Source organism: Heliangelus exortis, chromosome 9, assembly GCF_036169615.1.
Source record: "Heliangelus exortis chromosome 9, bHelExo1.hap1, whole genome shotgun sequence".
NCBI lineage: Eukaryota > Metazoa > Chordata > Aves > Apodiformes > Trochilidae > Heliangelus > Heliangelus exortis.
Genome location: NC_092430.1, coordinates 21,990,931 through 22,010,500, shown reverse-complemented (window position 1 = coordinate 22,010,500; position 19,570 = coordinate 21,990,931). Strand labels below are relative to the sequence as shown.

Genomic DNA, 19,570 nt, shown 5'->3' with positions numbered 1-19,570 from the left:
GCTGCTGAGTGCTTCTTGGGACCCTCAGAGCCCAACTAATTTGTGTTGGGCAGGAAGGGGGAGAGAAAGAAACTCAACACTTGTGGCAGCTATCAGTACAACTTTGGCCATTTCAGCTTGGCAAAGGGTATCCATGTCTCCCTTTTTCTACATTACCACAGTAATGGTTCTGGTTCTGGTACAGAACCAGAACATCAGCAGATGCATCACTGCTTCTTAGGTATTATATTTGAAAGTACTTTCTTTTTCCCCTCATACTTTGATTTAGTTTGGTTTTTGCCTGTGTGCACATATATTCAATGATTACTCTGTTACTTGTTCCATACTAATTTTTAACAGGCACATTTTGACATGTGCAAGATTGCATTAGTGAAAGCTTAGTGATTCCAAAAGTTCTAAGAAGTATGGATCCAGGGTATTAAACAGTTTTTAACTACCATTATATGTATATATTGTCTTGTTCATGGGTAGGGGTTGCCATGTGGCTATGGTATAAGTCTTTTTAAACAGTTTTCAAGAGACAGGAAGAAACAATGAAACCAAGTTAGGTGGTTTTCACTTGTAGAACAAGAAACAAGTACATACTGCAAGTTAATCAAAATACATTTTATATACCAGTAAACTAGGTTCACTGGCTTTAAAGTTCCAGCATTATAGTGGCCTAACACTTAGGTTCATTTAACTTAAGTTAAAAAAAAAAAACCAACAATCCCTCTAGGATAAAGATCAAAAGCATGCCTTTGAAGAAAAAAGAGAGTGAATAGAGCATGGTAGCAACATATGGATTTACCCAAACCTTGCTAAAGTTCTACAGGAACCTTGTCCTACAGCACATCTGATGTCAAGTAAAGCTGCTGCCCAGCAGCAGCCCTGGGTGGAACTTTTGTCATTTTGATCTGCCCGGCTGTGTTCCTGCCTGCAGAGACACAGTAACATCACCCCTGGGCTCTCCCTGCTCCCTGTAAACCTGACTGCAGAGACCACAGGCAGGGCAATGCCAGCTCTTTCTCTGCAGCTGCCATGTGGAAGAGGAGCCTGTGGTCATGATACTCCATCTAAGGCTCTGCTGCTGCTCTGAACCAGCCTCTGCATCCTTTTTAAACAAGAAGCATTTGATAAAAATCCTGATCTGAAAAGGTCTGCTAGATAGATTGGAGTATTCAGCTTCTAGGAGTTCATTCATCTGCACTGCAGCAGTTTGAACTCTTCACATGCCTCTGGTCAGTGACTGTTGTGCTCTGTTACTGCTAAGAATACCTCGTGTCACTCACAGTGCACTGTGCTGTGGTGAAAATGTAATTATGCTAAATTCATTCACCCCCTGGGCACCCTGGAAGTACAGCTAGTCCTGGTAGGGCAAAGGAGATGGTGTGCAACAGGAATGACTGCAACAAAATTAATGCATTTTCATATAAATAGGCTTTTAATAGCTTAGGCATTTTTAGCAACAAATTTTAAGGTCACTGGTTTGGTATTTTATCCCTAATGCCACTTCAAATACTTTTAAATTCCTTCTGGACTAAAGACCCTGAAGAAACAACATGCAGCAAGTTTGATACTGATATCATCTATTTTCCTAGAAACAAGACAGGAAAACTTCAAGCACAGGGAACCCATCAAGCTCCTACCTGACTCACATGTATTCTGAAACTGCTACAATTGCCAGACTGGTATTAGCACCTTTGTTATCACCTCCCATGCTTGGCATCCAGTAGTAGTGCTTCTGAAGGCCATGGGAGAGCTCTGCAAGGTGAAAATGCCCATCCACTTCATATGGTTCCACATCTGTACAGTCAGGGCTCAAGCGACCTGAGTGGATTAACTCTGAAAATGCCTAAAATGGGTAAGAACAAGAATCTGATGTATAATAATCCACTCTGACTGCACTGAAGGCTCTAGGAAGCAATACACAATAGGCAAGTACTTGCTCATTTTGTTGTGCTGATGTCCAGTCAGTGTCATCCCTACTATGTCATAGCCATTAAATAAACCCAACAGAGTAAATTGGGTGTCTTGTTCATGAGTTTCTGTAGTGTTCTCAGTCGTGGTAAAGCCAAATTAGAATAAACAAACAAAACCCAACACTCTCCCTAGAGTTCAGAAGCAAACACTTACCGTGCAGGTGGCTTCATCAAATTTGTTCCCCCAGATGTAAATATAGGAAAGTGCTGTGTTTATTTTCATTGCACCTGAAAGAGCTACGAGTCCTTTGCCAGTTATATTGTTGCTTACCACAGACAACCTAAGAAAAAGAGAAAATAGTTATGCAAGTGTCTGCCAAATCATGAAATTCCCACCTCTTAGTTAAAACTGAGTTTGACTTTATTCTTATATTTTTTCCATTCTATATCCCATATTATATGTACATTAAAATTTTATATTCTTTTCTAATTTTCTATTAAAATATTCTACTTGTTTGTGTCAAGTCCAGTCCTGCTTTAAAATCTTTTTGAGGTGTCTAAGAGGCAGCTTGGACTCCAGGCTTTTCCTTGTGGCATTTCCATGACTATTGCAGCCAGGTTGTTGACTATTTAATTGTTCAGAGTCCGTGACTTACTGTGTGGTGACCAGGTACTCATCTCCAGTCTGCTTTGAAGCCCAAGCCTTGGCATTTATCCAGGCTAAGCTTTGATCTTTGTGGAGTGGCAGTTATTTTTATGTTAGTGAACCTGGAAGGCTTTCAGAGGCACCTAGCAGCCTCAGTCTGCTACTTAAAACTAATGGCTTCAGGTAACACCTTTGATCAGCTTTTACATCCTGCTGCTGCAGGGTTTAATGCAGGCTACAAAATACACCCTGACAGAGAGATTACAACTCTTTTGGGTTCACCTGAAGCTAACTTAAACAGAGGATTTGCTTAAGTGTTGAAGATCAGAATCAACAAATATAGTGCCTCATCCCTGGTGGCAGCTGATTACCTTAAAATTCTGGAGATGTAAAGCTCCTGGTTTCTTTGTGTTTGTGTGGCACAGGGACCCAGGATTTAAAGGTGCAAAAAGAGTAAAATCTAATTGCCTTCCCCCTCTTCAGAATGGCTGTAAAAGCTGTGAATCACATGTAAGATGAACCACTACAAAACTGACCTAAGTATCAGCCCCAGAAAACCCTGAAATAGAAGAGCAAAAATATGTGAGGTCACACAGCAATGGATAAGGAAAGAAAAGGATAGAAAAGGATGGAAAGGAGAGGGGAAAGGAGAGGGGAAAGGAAAAGGGGAAAGGAAAAGGGGAAAGGAAAAGGGGAAAGGAAAAGGGGAAAGGAAAAGGGGAAAGGAAAAGGGGAAAGGAAAAGGGGAAAGGAAAAGGGGAAAGGAAAAGGGGAAAGGAAAAGGGGAAAGGAAAAGGGGAAAGGAAAAGGGGATAAAATAAGTTCTGAGTAGGCCTGTGGGGAAGGTGAACAGGAGGCATTATTAGCACATGGAACTGAAGAGTGTGTCTTGGCCCAGTGTTCCACTCCTTTAGCTCACATGAAGCTACAGGGGACTTAATTCAGTCACCCAAACACTGAGTTTGGCCTCCTCCTGGCCTGCCTGAGGCTCTTGAAAGGACCTGTGGCCACTTGCTAGCACCCTAGGATGTCTCACAGGTCCTGGCACATCTCCAGTGGTGGGAGACACCTATGCTTAGGCAAAGGAATCCCACTCAATCCATCATTTACTTTTTTTTTCACTCCTGAGAAAGTAAAATGGACATAAAAGTTTGGAACTTCCTGACTTTTCTCTTTTGATTGGTGACATCAAAGGGGACAACTTTGTCAGTTCAGCCACTGAAAAACGGGAGCTTCTTGTACTCTGAGCCATGACACCACTTCCCCTGGGGAAGTTACACCAATACTAACGCCTGCAGAGTCCTGTTGGAGGAAGCCAAAGCTTCACTCAGGTAGATGGCTCCATCATCTTCTATTCTGTTTGCCTGGAGGTCCAGGATTGCCAGGGTTTGGTTCCGTTTTAGTAGCTCTCCCAAAAATTTTGCACCATCACGGGTTATTTTATTGCTGCAAGAGATCCACACATGTTTTTAAAAAGGGTGCTGAGGAAATCAGTGTCCACTGTGCTGAGAAAATAAGAGTGGAATAACTCTTACCAGCCCAGGTTGAGGTATCTCAGGCTGGAGTTTTCATACAATGCCTCACACAGTCTCTCCACACCAAAGTTTTTCATTTCATGCTTGCACAAATGTAGTTCCACAAGAGGAGATTTATTTTTCAACATCAGAGCTATATGAACTGTGGTCTCTTCCTAAAAACATACACTCAGTTTTATCAAGCTGTACTTTAATATCAGATATGGTTTTGCTTTTGTAAAAGGGAGATACAGAACTAAGAGCAAGATTTGGTCATCATTTGTGTCCTATTTTGTATATTGTATTAAAAACAGAGAAGAACCAATCTATTATGCTAACACTGAAAATAGAAAAAAAAAAAAAAGCCCACCTGAAAGATCTTTACAGATTTACATCACAGTATACATATGTGCAAATATCAGAAGCATCAATGTTTGAATCATTATGTTTAATCAGTATTCCTTCCACTCATTGCCCTTAAAAACCTGAATGTTTAAGTTTTCACTAACATTAAAAGTATTTTTCCATGATGTTGAACTATTATCTCATTAAAATAAACAGGATTGCTATGGAAAAAAATATGTCCTGTCACTGAAACACCAAGTAAGTTTGTTTTGAAGTTGTCATGTTTAGTTAAGAAAATAATTGAAAACTCTGAGTCAAAAATAAGGCAGTAAGTCAGGGGCTTCAGAGATGAGAGAAGGTGGAAACAATGGCAAATAAGAGTCTCCCACAGCTGCAGATCAGGCCCTTGGTTGCTATTTTCAACAGCAGTAGTTTAAATTGACTTCTAAAACTGGACCTAGGCAGATCAAGGCCTGTCTTAGTAGAAAAGAAACAACCAAAATCTCTTTTAACTGTTAAATTCACTTTAGGGAAGTTCAGAAGATCTGGCCTTCAGGACAATTTAATGTTGTTATGCTGCCACCAGGAAAATACTGCACCTACCACAGACATCCAACAACTGCTGCCAGTCTGCTGCAGCCACCACCCCAGCCACCCTGCAGCCCAGAGCCCAGGACCAGCCCTGCACACCTAACAGCCAAGGCCCTGCAGCTCTGTGCCCACCCAGGGGCCTGGGGTGCCACCCCTGCCTTGCAGATTCTCTGATCAGTGTTCCATTATTTCAGAGGGTTTGTGTCTTTGGGAATAACAACTTCATCACTCTTTTTTTTACATTGATTTTTTTACAGTTTTACATTGATGAGGTTCATTCACTTGTTAAATTCAAGCTTCAGGTTCACAGCCTGAGACAACAAACCCAGGGAGCCCAGTGAAGGTGGCAGACTTGAACTGAGCCTTTCTTCTCTGGGCTGGGGCACTGGCAATTGCCCCTGGATCACACTGCTGAGATAAAGAGCAGCCTTTTTGTTCTTCCCCTCACTTCCTGCTAAGCAGCCTTTCTCCCTCAGGTTGCTGAACAATGCAAAAAACTCTCCATGCTATAACACCAGAAGGAATACTTGGTCTTCCAATACCAAGCCCTCTCCTCTAGTCCATTACCTAACAAATGCCTATGCACCAAGAAAGAAATCTGTAAAAAATTCAACTTTCTAATTAAAAAAGGGCAGCCTGTGACTGCCCAGAATGAGGAAAAGAATATTTCTGCAACGATTTAATTCACTTTGGAAGGAAAACCAGAGAGCCATGTAGGTCAGTACCCATAAATACATCAGTACTGACTTGACTTCTGCTTCTCCCTCTGGCCAGGCTGACACCCTGCTCACATACCTCCTGGCTGTACAGCAGAGGACGATTTAGGTTTATTGCTTTGACTGATTTGTTGTGATTCAGGGCAATGGCTGTTGCTATTAGACACTGGGTACCCTGGAAAAGAAAACAAACTCTTAAGAGAAACCTGTCCAGGGTATAGATCAAGCTACAAAATGACTATGACTTTATTACTCTGACTGATCATCAAAAGATCAATAATATCACATGGGCTCAGACTGGAAATACTATTATTTCTGTGCTCTAGAGAGATACAAGTGCAGTAGGAAGTGCTTAAAGACACATTATGTATTTTCTCCCTATGGAATAATAGAGTAGAATCAGACTAAGGAGTACAAATGACCAGGAAATCTGGCAACTCATAAAATAAAAAGCAAGAATAATGCACCTCAAAGAGACTTGTCCATTTAATTGGGCTTGTATTTTGGTGTTCCTGATTTATGAATCAAAATCAGCATGTGTATTCCCTAAGGTATTTGGTAAAAGCCCTAAGTAACATTTATCCACTAGGTAAATTCACATTAAATATGAATTAATGTGGTACAGAGTAGTGAGAGTCTAGACTACAAGGCAGTTCAGTTTTTGTATTTCCTTCTCATTTGCTCACTAATTTATACTTACAGTATTTTCCAGTTGGAGTAAACTTACACCCAAAGCTATTTCATTTTAAATATCAACTCCCTACCAAGCATAAACGTATTAAGCTTTCAGTTAAATCCTACACTGGCTGCACTTACTTTGTTTATGTTTTCCTAAACCCTTTCAGAGTTTCTGGGAAATATTCCACCTTCTAGTTTAGAAACAAATTCTGTAATTGCAGGAAACAAATTTAACAAAATTTTCATTTGACCCCAGCTCTCTCCCTGCCCCCAGGTGACAGTCATAATTGTCAGGTTACAGTCAGACTGACTCCTCCTGCCCAACAGGTAACTTTATTATCTCCTGAAAAGATAAAAAGATAAAGCAGCCTTAACAGGAAGGCTGAGAGGGGCCAATCTGTATTTCACTTCCAGCTTGATTAGAGCATTCTCCTGGAGGGCAAGATACAGAACCAAATTCTGCCAGGCAGGGAAAAGAATCCATGTCACCTTCCAGCCCCTCTGACATGACCCCCCCAGGGACACACCATCAATCAGGCACGAGGACCTTGCCCCAGGAGGAGGGTCACAGCTCCCACTCTTACCTCCAGCTGTACCCCACCTGTTTTTAAAGGCAACCAACAGCCTTTTCCTGGCTAGAGTGGGAAGCACCCTGCTTAGTGCATCAGCCCCTTTCTACCCTCTTGACTCTCCCTGTACACCACGTGAGAAGTCTCAGCACCCAACTCTAGGTGTCAAGTTATCTGAAGCCAATTTTGGGTGTCTTTCTACCCAGTTCAGCACTCTTGTGCTCTTATGGATCAAGTTCTGATGGGAGCAACAGAGCTACAGGTTTGGGTGACTTTCAGGCATTGTAGCACTGCACACTGTAGAAGCAGAAGAACCTCCAGGGAACAGGGAGTCCTTTATTCAACAGAAATCACAGGGGACTTAGACAACATCATAGAAATGAACAGCAGAAATTAACCTTGGAAAATGTGAATGCCAAATACCTGAAATCCCAGGGACACAGTGGCTCTGCTGTATCATCTGTTATGACTTCACAGGTGTTTTGTGCAACAAGCCTTTCCATGCACAAATTGCAATATTATGTATTGTGTTACCTCCAGCTATCACAGAAAGTATAATCAAAGACAACAGATGGCATTTTCCCCCAATTGAGAGCTGAAGAACCTTTGTGATACCCCTGAAAGACTAATGTCCTCACTGATAATTTTAGTGTGTCACTCACCACATCACAGTCTCCAAGATCCAGCTTCTCTAAGGTTGAATTAATTTGCAGCATTGAAGCAAAGAACATTCCACCTTTGTTTCCTATTTTGTTTCCAGTCATTCTCAAATACACAAGAGTTTTGTTGCTCTAGACATCATAATAATAAAATAATTCTTTTAAAAATCAATTCCTTTTAAATGGCCTGAAAAAACAACACTGTGCTGGTTATCACACAAAGACAAAACATCCCTCCAGAAGAATTCTAAGTGATAACACTGACTAAGCAGTTGGCTCAGCCTCCCCTCAGTGGAATCAAAGGCCCGAGAGTCTGAAAGCAAAATTCAAGTGTTTGAAAATTTTTTTTTCTCCTAAATTCACAAATTTCACACCCATGGAAATAATCCAGGTAGATTAATCCAGGTAGATTAATCCAGAATACCTAGGCAGGTATTTCTGCCTAAATTGGCAGACGAAATTCAAATTATATCAAAACTGATTCAAATCTAGTAGGCATGTTTTAAACAAGAATTTAATTTGCTTTATTGTTCATAGTCTTTTAAATCACATGACCAAAACTCAGTGAAGCTGCTGGGCTTCAGCAGGACTCTTCAGTTAAACCACTGTGTGAGTCTTTGCTGGACTAGAGACTTCACTGGCAAGATGAAGCTCTGATCAGAGGTTTAGAAGAGGCAGCATCTTTCTCCACACCCTCCACAGAATTTCAATAGATAGGAAGGTCCTAAATTCAATGCAGAATACTTCTGGGTTTTAATTCCTCAGTACCACCTTAATCATTGCCAGAGATTAAGTTATTACACAGCAGACAGTTCTGTGAGTAGCAAAACTGATGAAGCCTGGTTCCATACAGCTTTTATGTCTTCCACATGTCCCCAGTACCCCTTCCCCTGCTGCAGTACCTCACTACAGCACCTTCCCTCTCCCTCCATCCTTCAAAAACACTCCAGGTCCCCCCCTGGCTGGCCCAGCAGGAGGAGCCCGCTCAGCCAAGGTGCTGCTGGGCTGCCTGGGCCCTGCCACCCACCTGCTCAGCAAACCCTGCCAGGGGGATGCACAGATAGCTCTGCACAAACTCTTGTTTGCAAAGCCAGTGTTGTACAACCTGCTGCATGACCTGAGAGTTTGGAGGCTTGTGGATTTGAGCTGAAATCAGTTCAGAGTTCAAAGACTATGAAGGAGGAAGGAAGAGCTCACATGAGTCTCCTTTCCCAGACACACCAAATCTTACACAGAAGCCTCATTTCCTTGGGAAACCACATGAAAAATAACAAACTTGGTTTTATGCTGCTGCAGTAAGGCAAAGTTTTGAAAACATGCCTCAGATATCTGGACTCAAGACAAATATTGACATCAAAAGAAAAAAAAACTGATGGCATGACCTACCCTATAGCTTAGCACTTTCACACAGCAAAATCCAGCTGCAATAAGTTGTGATAATTAAGTAGTAACAGCAGCACAGTGCAAGTTTGTCTTGTGTGAAATCTGCTTTCTGAAGGCTGCCTTGGGAAAACAAGCAATCCCTGTGATACAGCAAAATGCTGAATGGCCTGAAGACAGAGAGCCCTTTCAGCCAGCACTGGTGTTGGCAGGACAGCTCGTACTGTTCATCAAAAGCAAAAATATCAAACTAGATGCCATTGTCTAAATCTCCCAGACAAATACTCACATGGAGTGCTCTGGCTATCAGCTCTGCTCCACTTGTGCCAATATCATTCAACATCAGGTTAAGGTGTTTCAGAGTGTAGTTTTCCTTGGGAACAAAGAAAGCAAAAACCAGTGAGGCTCTGTTTCAGAGCGTGCCCATGTTTAAAAAAAAAAAAAAAAAAAAGGAGATGCATGATACTAACACTTAAAGCCTCTCTCCTTCAGTGCATTTCAGGCAGCCCCTGATTTGGAGAAGTAGTTAAATAATGCCAAAGTACAACAAATGATGAGGGAAAGGCAGAAAAACATGCAGGGTGTAGGTCCTCATGGGGTTTACAGAAACCACCAAGGAACCGAGGTGTTCAGCAAGACCAAACAGTGGCAGCTCACCATTTTCTGCCTGTATTCTGGTGCTTACAGTGACAGCATTGAAGTTTCCAATGATTAGACCTACAAAAAGGTCTAAACCTTTGAGAAAGCAGCTGAAACAAAGGCTCTGGCACAACTGGTACTGCCATTCCCTCCCTTGTTGAACTGAACTCTAAGCTTCAAAGCCCTCCACTTGACTCCACCATTCTTTCTTCACAACCCCCTAGCCAAATCTCAGACACTTTAACACCAGAAATTCAAAAACTTCCCAGCAAATAAAATCCGAGTGTCTAGTGGGACAGATTTGGATATGAAAGTCAAAATTAATGGAATTTTGCAAAAATGATGAATTCTTGTCTCCAATATATGAGAGAAATATTATTCCAGCCAAATAAATTACAAATTGCTGAACGATAAAGATTATTTTGGTACCTGGAGGATTGTTGCTATGTGCTTTGCTCCAGCATCAGTCAATGCATTACACCTAAGATCCAAACCTGAAAAAGATGAGGAACAAAGAATGTGACAGATGCACATCTACAATTGACTGATCTCTGAAGAAGAAGGAATGAAGATGAATTAATGATGAAATCAAGAATCAAGACTGCTTGTGTTGTATAAGCACAATAATGTCAAACACACATGGAAAGAGCTTACCTGTGACTAAGACAGTATTGCATAAGACAGAGGCAAGAACTTGAAGATCATCATCTGTAACTCTCTGCACAGGCACAAGATGATTCTTTCCAGCTATTTTTATTGTGATCCCTTTTGTCCAGCTGCTGTAACACAAAAGTGTGAGCACATGGGGAGAAGTAAAATGGTACTGACAAATGAATTCTCTCTGCAGATAAGAAGTTTATCCAGACTGGCCCTGGCTGATGTGTTTGCATGTTGTTAACTGCTGCCCCTTTGGGAGCACCAGGACAGACAATGTGGTTCAGGCTGTACCCCAGCACTGCCCTTTCTGATAATTCTGAAGACACTGCAGAGCTGCAAGACCAAGCTCAGCACATGTGCACAGAAAGCAGGAGGAAGCATGATGAGGGAAAGGCAGATGGAAATAAAGACTGCTCTGGTGGTTACCTCATCATCTTTCTCCCTTCCTTTATTTACTCTAGCCTGCCCTCAGGGTCAAAACCTAACACAAACCAGTTCACTACACTGTATTTTCTCAGGTTTTCTCTCCAAAGGACAATTAACTTTGACCCCAGCAGCAGCCATGAGAGGAAGCCCTACCTAACCACATAATGAGAGAGAATTTGGGTGGTTAATACCTTGGCAGGAATCAGAGACAGATCAGGGAAGCATTACCAGCTGGAAGCTAAGTGAACACAGCTGAGACTTTTTAAACAGAAGTGAGACAAGAGAAAGGGAGTTAGGACGACTGGACACTGGGTTTGGCTTCTTTAAGGGACATAAAGGCACCATCCTGTACCTTTTTCACTCTTTTAAAATAAATTTCACTGCTTGTAAAGCTGCTCAGGAGGGGTATATAGCTACAAACTTTTGCCAAGATGATGTCAAGATGAGTCAAACCAGAACTGCAGCAGTAAATGCTAAAGATGTTTTCTGTTTAAGCCTAAAACTGCACTAATTTTTTCATTGTTCAATTCCTTGTCCTGCTCTCTTGTTTAAAGCTAGCAGAAGCATCTGAAACACACTGGTTTTATTTCCTTACATTTTATCATTTTTATCAGCTTCTTGAAGCACATGAGCAATTAAAGGGTTTTCAGGTTGTCCCAAGTTTTGGCAAGCCTGCACATAGTGCTGGTGAAGATCTGTATGAACTGGCATGACCTGCTGGGAAAGAAAACAGAGTGTTACTGCACCATTATGGCAGCCTAGCAACATCACCATGGACCCAAGCAGCTGTCCTGCTGGGCTCTGCATAACAATAAATATGGGCTTGGTCTGAAAAGGGTTACAGCTCTTGGTATGCAACACAGGGATAATGCAGAGATACAGGCAGGAAAAGCTGCTGGATGTGGTTCTGACTAGCTATAAGTAGGGTCTGAGCTAACAGGGAATTAATATTCATACAGGCAGGATCTTTTTCCCCATAAAGCAGGTGTCTCCCAGCCTCCACAAACCTACCTGAGCCTGTGTCCTCTCCCAGCCTCAACCCACAGTGACCAGTGGCCCGGCCAAGCTGCTCCAAGGTGAGTGATGTTTGGTAACAGAGCTGGTTTCCAAGGGGGGTGTCCTAGGCCCTCCACCTAGTTGGAGAGGTCAAAGGGCCCTGGCAGAAGGTCCCAGGAGGGCCCTGGCTGTGGCCGTGGTGTCCATCATCCACGGGGAGGTGAGTGTCAGTAGCTCAGCTCTGAGTATTTCCTTAGTGGTCTGCTCTTGGTCTCCAAGGAGCCTTTGGAAAAATTTCTATGTTTACGTGGATTACCAGTTACTTCAAAGCTCCTTTCCACCAAATAAATCCTTCTACCAGCTTCACTGCTGGCCTTGCACATGGAGAGCTGGCCTGGGATCTCCTGGCTCAGGCTGTGTAGGGCTTGATCCCCAGTACTGAACTCAGAGCCAATAGAAAATGCTCTGGTGCAACATCTGAATTAACTGGGAAGCCCAGCACAGGTCTCTCCCCTTGATGGTTGCTCAGTTCTCTTTCCTTGTCCTGGTGACAGCTGGAAACTGCACATCTCTGGAAATGTGACATCTTCCCACTGTGGCTACAGCACCAGAGAAAAGGGTGCAGGGTGGGAGGTGACTGACAGCTGCCTCTCCACCTCCTCTTTCTCTATTACTGTTCCTTAAATGCCAGCTGAAACGATTCCTCCATCCAGACAGCAGAGACCCCTTCCCACCCCTTGTTTTTTTTTTTGCCATCAGCACCAGAGCAACCTCAGGAGTTATCACAGATCAGATTCACTGGCATCTCCCTGGCTCAGAAAACACTGAGTGTTACAGCAGAAAGTGCCACCTTTTTACTCTCCCAGTTTTACAGTCAGCACACCTGAGGACAGATTTCAGTGTTTGTAAACACAGCCCTTCAAGACTTGAGGAGGCTGCATTGCTCAGCTCCCCTGGCTTCACAAGGTCACCTGCAAATTTGGCTGTTGGGGCACTGCAGGATGTACTGGGTTTGAAAGATAACAGTCCTGCTTTAAGTACTGAAGGACTTGATCCCAGTGCACACAAGCAGCTTTTTGCAGGGGTACAACTGAGACTGCAACCTCTCCCTAAATGCTGAATTCTTCCTGTATTTGTTTAGCATAGGAAGGCCTTTGAGTACCATTGATTTTTAGTTTTGTGTTTTATTTCTTTTGAAGTTAAAAATCAGGAGCAGAGATGGCTGAGCCTCAGCAGAGCCAGGAGGCCAGTGAAGAAGAGACTCACTGCCCCACAGCTGACTCTGTTGATTTGGAGGATGACCACTTTGAGACTGTACAAGAAATACCAGTGAGTGAAGTGCCAAAGGATAAAGCTCATCCTCCTCCACACCTCACAGACAGGATATTTTTCATTGATTTAGCAAACAAGCAACTGCAAACCATCTCACCAGAGGCCTTGAGTCCAGAACACCTGGAAGAGCTGCACTTGGAAAAGAACCAGATTGTAACCATCCCCGAAAGCATCAAGTGCTTGAAGAACATAAAGGTCCTCTACCTGGATCAGAATCACATACAGGACATATGTGAAGAACTGGGGGAGCTGAAAAGTCTTCTAAACTTAGATTTAAGTAACAATCCCCTCTCCTGTAGTTCACTGCCAGTTATCAGCAAGTTACAGTCCCTTCGTCAGCTCAGGCTCTATAAAATAAACTTGCATGAAATCCCATTGCAGCTCTGTGAAAACCTGATTCATCTTGAACTGCTTGGCCTTTCTGACAATAATCTCGAGTGTCTGCCTAAAGAAATAGTGAACATGAAAAAACTCAAGGAAATTTACCTCCAGAAAAATAAGTTTGAAAGTTTCCCGGAGGAGCTTTGTCATCTTGCTAATTTAGAAATAATAGATCTGGAACAAAACCTAATCAGTTTCATCCCAGAAGAGGTAGGGTTTCTGACAAACTTAGTTAAGCTATTTTTAGCTTTTAATAACTTATCTTTCATTCCTCCTACACTGCAATACTGCCAGAAGCTGGCTGTGCTGGATCTGTCTCACAATCTCCTGTGCAAGCTTCCCCCAGATTTGAAGAATCTCACTGAAATGGAAATATTCAGACTGTCCACTAACAACCTGAGGAAGTTCCCAAGACAGATCTGCTGCTGGACAGCCCTTTCCCATGTTTATCTGAGGGACCTCGGACTGCACAAGGTGCCCAGGTCCTTCAGCAGATTAACCAGAGTCAGGGTACTGGATCTGAGTGAAAATTGCTTTGATAAGATTCCTAAAATAATATGCACTATGAAAAATCTGGAAGTACTGACCCTGGATGGCAATCAGATACAGAAGGTATTTGTTCCTCTGTTTTATTTTTTATTATATTAATACCTCCCTTCACTACTGCACCGTGCAGCCATGTTCCACCTGACATGCACCTGACCCTGCTCTACTCATTATCTTTGACATCTGAGTATTCAGGCAGGGAGAAAAAGAAGAACATGGGAACACTGACCTTTGTGTTCAGTTGTAAAGATGAACACTGGTAGGATTGCTTCAGTCTTTTTGTGTCTCTTTTTTTATGTCCACTGGAAAATAAGAGCTGCATTTGCATAGAATCAGTATGGCAGTTCAAAAATGGATGTGATATTGTTAATGCCTTTGACACCATTAACATTTGCTGTTCATTTGATGATGAACAATTATGTTCATTAAAAAATTTTTAAAAACCTAAAAAAACTTTAAAAAACCTAAAGCTTTGCTATTATAAGTGTAACAGTATTCATGGATATACTAATTTTAGGGCTCAGAATACACCCTCCTTTTAGATAATGCAGCACTCTTCCAAGGAGATTTTAACTTGTGCAATTTTCTTCTTGAAGAAAATTCTACATTTACAGAAGTAGTAATTTATGCACAAGAATTAGTTTCAGATTTCATTCATTTAAATTACTCTCTCCTGCACTGAGCATACAAAGGAAATGAAGAAGCAGAATAATGTTTCTGCTAAAAAAATTAGATTAACCCTGTAAGAAGTCTTTTTAGCAGAAGAAACAACATGGATTTTTTTGCAAAAATTTCCCCCTTACTGCAAGGTATAATGTTCTAATAATGAGCAGAATATTCTGTCTTCATTCATCAATACTAATGCAGCTCCACAGCATTTCCTTGGAGAGCTTTGCCTAAAAATAAAATCTCAAACATCACTGTTTAATTGACATAATGTATCTTTTAAATGACTGTGTCTAGGTACCTGTGGAGGTGAAAAAACTGACAAATCTGAAGTGCATTAGCCTGTCTGAAAACCAATTCAGTACATTTCCAAGGGAAATCTTTCTCCTGGAGTCATTAGAGATACTGTACCTGGGACAAGAGAACGGAATTAAATTCACAGGCCTGCCAGAAGAGATCTGCAAATTACAGGTGGGAGCAATAGAAAGGGAAAGGTCTTGGTCTGCTGTGGCCTGGCACCTCCCTGGGCTTCAGCTGCCCCCAAATGCAGGATTGAAGGTTCTCCTGATCTCTTTAGGCCAGGGCCAGGGCCATCAGAGTAAGAACAGCATCAAAACTCAGTGTTTGAAACTCATGTGTTCAGTAGACAGCCCAATGGTATCTCAGTTTAAAAACCTTATTTCTGCATTTACTGTTGTCCTCTGTACATTGATTATATATCAAGCTAGGGAAAAATCCTTTAATTATTACAAATTACACGTCCATATTTTTCAGAATCTGAAAGAACTGCATGTGGACAATAATTGCCTGGAGTACCTGCCTGCAACCATTGGCTCATTGACCAGCTTGAAAATACTTGACTGTCACAACAATCTCCTTAAAAAGCTCCCAGATTCTCTATGCAAGCTACAAGGTGAAAAATAGGTTTGGGGCTTGAAGGTCACAAGTACCAGCAAGCATTTCAGAGGAAGGAGGGAGAAAAGGGAAGGCAGGAATGTGGTGCATCATTCAGGGATGGTTCTGTAATTTGTAAGGACAAAACTTAGGAACTGGGAGGGCAGGGGAAGAGCTGTACCCAAGCCATGGAGACAGAAGGTCCTCATCCATGGCCTACCTCAACCTCAGGGTCCAGGGAAAAGATGTTTCCCAGAACTCCCCTCAAAGCAGATCCTCTGATAGGAGAAGACCCCCTGAGTCAGCAGAAGTGACTCCAGGGGGGTGATGAGGAACTGGTTCTCTGGGGGTGCTTCCCCAGTTCTCCATTGCATCTCTGTGTTCCCTGGCACAGTTGGTGCCAGTTAGGAGGAGTTCTGGAAGCTGAATTTGGCCACCTGGCTACCAGGGGAATAGTCTTCACCTAGTGAAGTAAATGCTTTGCTATAAGAGTCCAAGTCCCATCATTCTCAATTTGGGAGAAGCTACTTTGAATTTTAATGGCTCTGGTGAGATGTTCATTACACACATTCACTACATGTGCAGAGTGAATTTTTTTGTGGCCCATCCATGTGCTGTTTATGGAGAGCATGAAGGAATGCCCCACATCATTTGCTCTTTGTGCTGCAACTGTTTGCTTTCATGTGTTCAGGTTTGCAAACACTTCTTATCCAGAGAAATCACCTGTCCCAGCTGCCCAAGGATTTGGACAGTCTTCAGGAGCTGCAGCTGCTCCTTGTGGATGAGAACCCTATGACTGACCCTCCAACTGAAGTGTGCTGTCAGGGGATAAGTGCCATCTGGAAATACTTGAGGGAAAAAAGGCATAAAAAGGCCAAGCTATTAAAGGTAAGGGTGCTAAGAAAGCCACCACAAATATACACACAAAGCTGTGGTTTTGGTAAAAGACATTTTGCAGGACAACTATAGGAAACTCTGTACAACATCAAAAATGTTGTGTTGTGGTATTAAACCACCACTTGCATCAGCTATGGCAGAGCTGTACTTCTACCACTGATCGTTAAGGTAGGATACAGGGAACCATCAGGAAATAGAGCACAGGGCATCACTGAGGAACACTGCAGAAGGTTGTCCCTGCCTTGCTGGGTCACAGGCAGCAGGCACAGAACAGGCTTTACAACTTGCAATGGGGCTTTCCTTAGTTCCTTGTCCTCTGGAAGGGGAATGGTTACTGTGTCTAAAATCAAGGCAGATCCTCTAAGTCAAGGCATTGCTTATAGATGAAACTAACTGCACATGGCATTTCCCACTCTTTCTGAGTGTCTTTTGACTGCAGAGTTGAAGATCCATTGTTCAAAACCACTGAAAACCCCACATGCATTGTGTGGTTTTGTTTGGGGTATTTTTCCCAAAAGAACATCAGTCTGTATCACCAGTGGGCTACAGAATTAATTTGCTCAAAAAAAAAAAAAAAAAGAAAGAAAAAGGCAAGAAGGAAAGGCAAATCCTCAGTCTTTGTTTCTTCTAAACCTAAATTATTCCTCTCTCAATAATGTCTCTAATATATTCATGAACTAATGTGTTGCTTCCAAACTGTTTCTCTTAACTAAGAAGTGAAACTTAGGGATGTGTAGATACAGTCATTGACTACTCAGACCAAAGGGTCTGGAGGAGTACAGTGGTAGTGGCCTCCCTGGTAAGAAATTCCTCTTGAAAAAATTACCCAGGGTAAGCTAAAAGTCAGGTGGCTGGCAGTCTAATCTTAGCTGCAAACAATGTAGTCTAAGACAGAGTAAAAGGGGGTTTTGGAGACCATGATGTGCCTGGATTTTTGCATCAAGAATATCCACTAGTAATACAGTTCCACACAATCATTTGCTTTTACTCTTTTCCTCTAGGTAACCAGATTGCTCTTCTTTTTCAGGTCCAAAGTTTGTGGCGTGACTTGATTAACAAGAATAAGGAACTTCAGAATCAGAAGAAAAAAGGACCTCAGGAAAAGAAAGGAAAAAAGAAAAAATAAGCCTGTAAAAGGAAAAGGAGCCAAAAAGTGATATTTGGACACTAAATTGCACAGAGCTCTTTTCATTTACAAGAAGGGCAAATGTGAGCAGGGATAAGGAAGAAGTAGACAACCAGAATTGAAGTGTTTGAATCCAGCAGCTGTTACAATGAAAACAGATAACTTCTTTAGATATGTTTTTGTGTTTCTGTCAACATTGATTCCAGCTGAATTGGGCTGATCCTAGTTCTGAATGTGCATCAAAGCATAAAGGCAGCTGAATAACTGGAGAACAGGCTAATATGTAAGAATCTGGTGCAATGGAGTGTTCTTTGTTCTGAATTCTGAAGTCTTTTACACGTTATTCTTAGAAATCTGTTTTTCAGCCAGTGAGGTACAGTCATACCTGGAGTAAAACAGTATTTGTGGCCCCACCTCCTAGCACTGAAGGTTACTGAATGAGTTTTATATTCAGAAATTATCAGTACCTTGTTTGGAAATCTGGAGGAGGATTTCAGGCAGTCAGAACATATGAACTTCCACCAGAAGAACCTGCATGACCATCCTGTCTTCCAGAAGTGTAAAAAAACTGTTTTGAAAGTATCTCAACACTTTTGCAAAACTGTTCACAGATGTTTTGAGAGTCTGTAGCTATAGAATTTGGAATGACTGCAAGCTGTCAGATCCTTAGTGTTACAGCTCATCTCTGAGATTAACTTGGTGTCTGACAGCCTTGTTTGAATGCAGAGTCTGCAGAATTTCTGCAACATTCTGCAGTGATGCTGGGTCCTGGCATGCCATCACACCTTTGTTGTTCAAAAAGAAAAATAAAGAGAAGAAGACCATGAACAGCAAGTGGAGAGGTTGCTAGCAGTGAGTTTGTGCCATGCTCTGGAACTGAGAAGGAGGAAGCCAACTATGACAGAGCCAGAAGCTCCAACACTGAAGCCCAGCTCAGTCAGTGAGATTAAGCAGCTACTGTACATTAAACATTTTTTACTGAATTAGTGAAAGAGGTTCAAATGGGAAAGAAGTAAGCCAGAGAGATTCTCACAGAACAGATAAAGGATCAGTTTCCTAGTTGGACCAAAGGCAGATTTGAGGAGGAAAGTCCCAGGAAGGCAAGTGGTTAAAGGAATATGTTGGTGTGCTGCTCTTAAACAGATAATGGTACTTCCACATTAGAATAATTCTCCTGGTTTGAGTCATTGCTTGAAAGTCTCTCTTGTTCTCCCTCTGTGAAACAGGGGCTCTTTGTTTCATTTCAGAGGTTGAGGGTCTCTGTAGAAAATAACTGACATAGAGACTGACCAAGACACTCCAATTCATCTCATATTTCTCAGAGCTGGGGAAGCCAAGTGCACTTTTCAAGTGGAAGTGAAACAGGAACCAGGAAGTACCTCAAACCCCTCACATGAAACCATGGATCCAACCATCAAGAGGTATCAGCAAAGCATGGTCAGCTGCTGGCTCTAACCCTGACCCCAGCTGGAAGACTCACAAACTGGAAGCTGAATATTGATCTGCATTTGCATGAGAGAACTTGCTGAGAGTTAGGAAAGAAGCAAACCAGGAAAGCACCATCAATGACTCTGTTGTGCCTCTCCTGCAGGAGATTGCTGCAGGCTGGAGATCCACTCAGGGCTCACTGAGCAGTGCTTTATCCCTCAAGCTGCCTCAGGATTTCTCTAAGACTCCTCACCAAGTGGGCAGATCTTTATTCCTAAAATACCTTAGCAATGAATAATCCCACTGCAGTCTTTGAGCTCACGTGTGGGTTAACATGCTCCATGACACAAGTGACTATGCCAGAATCTGGCTCTGTGTAAGCAAACACAATAAAATGCCAAATAAGATATGATTAAGGTGAAAAGGAGGAGCCACTTACATGTCCCACATTGGTGCTTTTTCTAACAAGTCTTGGGCACTGAGCAAGGTGCTCTGCTCTTACCTAGAAGGTGCCCTATGGCTTTGAATAATAGATTTTGCTTATTTCCTTCATCTCTAGAGTAAGAATAAGACCACTGTCTAC

General features: G+C 42.2%; 2 protein-coding genes across 7 annotated transcripts; one reads left to right on the top strand and one right to left on the bottom strand.

Annotated features, from left to right (window-relative positions):
* Window positions 1-1,400: 1,400 nt before the first annotated feature.
* LRRC34 (leucine rich repeat containing 34) lies at window positions 1,401-11,856 on the bottom strand. 4 transcript variants are annotated; one of them, XM_071752692.1, is made up of 11 exons: window positions 11,733-11,853; window positions 11,317-11,438; window positions 10,293-10,417; window positions 10,068-10,132; window positions 9,289-9,372; window positions 7,623-7,751; window positions 5,793-5,888; window positions 4,083-4,237; window positions 3,838-3,993; window positions 2,116-2,242; window positions 1,401-1,834 (listed from the first exon to the last, which is right to left on the bottom strand). In XM_071752692.1, the coding sequence occupies exons 2-11, from the start codon at window positions 11,430-11,432 to the stop codon at window positions 1,634-1,636; spliced, it is 1,254 nt and encodes a 417-aa protein (XP_071608793.1). In that variant the 5' UTR covers window positions 11,433-11,438; window positions 11,733-11,853; the 3' UTR covers window positions 1,401-1,633. The 4 variants fall into 4 exon arrangements, with proteins under 4 accessions (XP_071608793.1, XP_071608794.1, XP_071608795.1 ...); XM_071752693.1 differs by having other exon boundaries at window positions 11,317-11,435; window positions 11,733-11,840; XM_071752694.1 differs by lacking the exon at window positions 5,793-5,888 and having other exon boundaries at window positions 11,733-11,855.
* On the top strand, window positions 11,479-17,721 carry LRRIQ4 (leucine rich repeats and IQ motif containing 4). Of its 3 annotated transcripts, XM_071752688.1 has the most exons (7): window positions 11,479-11,797; window positions 12,477-12,560; window positions 12,917-14,042; window positions 14,940-15,113; window positions 15,417-15,555; window positions 16,228-16,424; window positions 17,461-17,721. In XM_071752688.1, exons 3-7 carry the CDS (start codon window positions 12,936-12,938, stop codon window positions 17,557-17,559), a joined length of 1,716 nt encoding a protein of 571 aa, XP_071608789.1. In that variant the 5' UTR covers window positions 11,479-11,797; window positions 12,477-12,560; window positions 12,917-12,935; the 3' UTR covers window positions 17,560-17,721. The 3 variants fall into 3 exon arrangements, with proteins under 3 accessions (XP_071608789.1, XP_071608791.1, XP_071608790.1); XM_071752690.1 differs by lacking the exon at window positions 12,477-12,560; XM_071752689.1 differs by lacking the exons at window positions 11,479-11,797; window positions 12,477-12,560 and adding an exon at window positions 11,853-11,937.
* The last annotated feature ends 1,849 nt before the right edge of the window (window positions 17,722-19,570 follow it).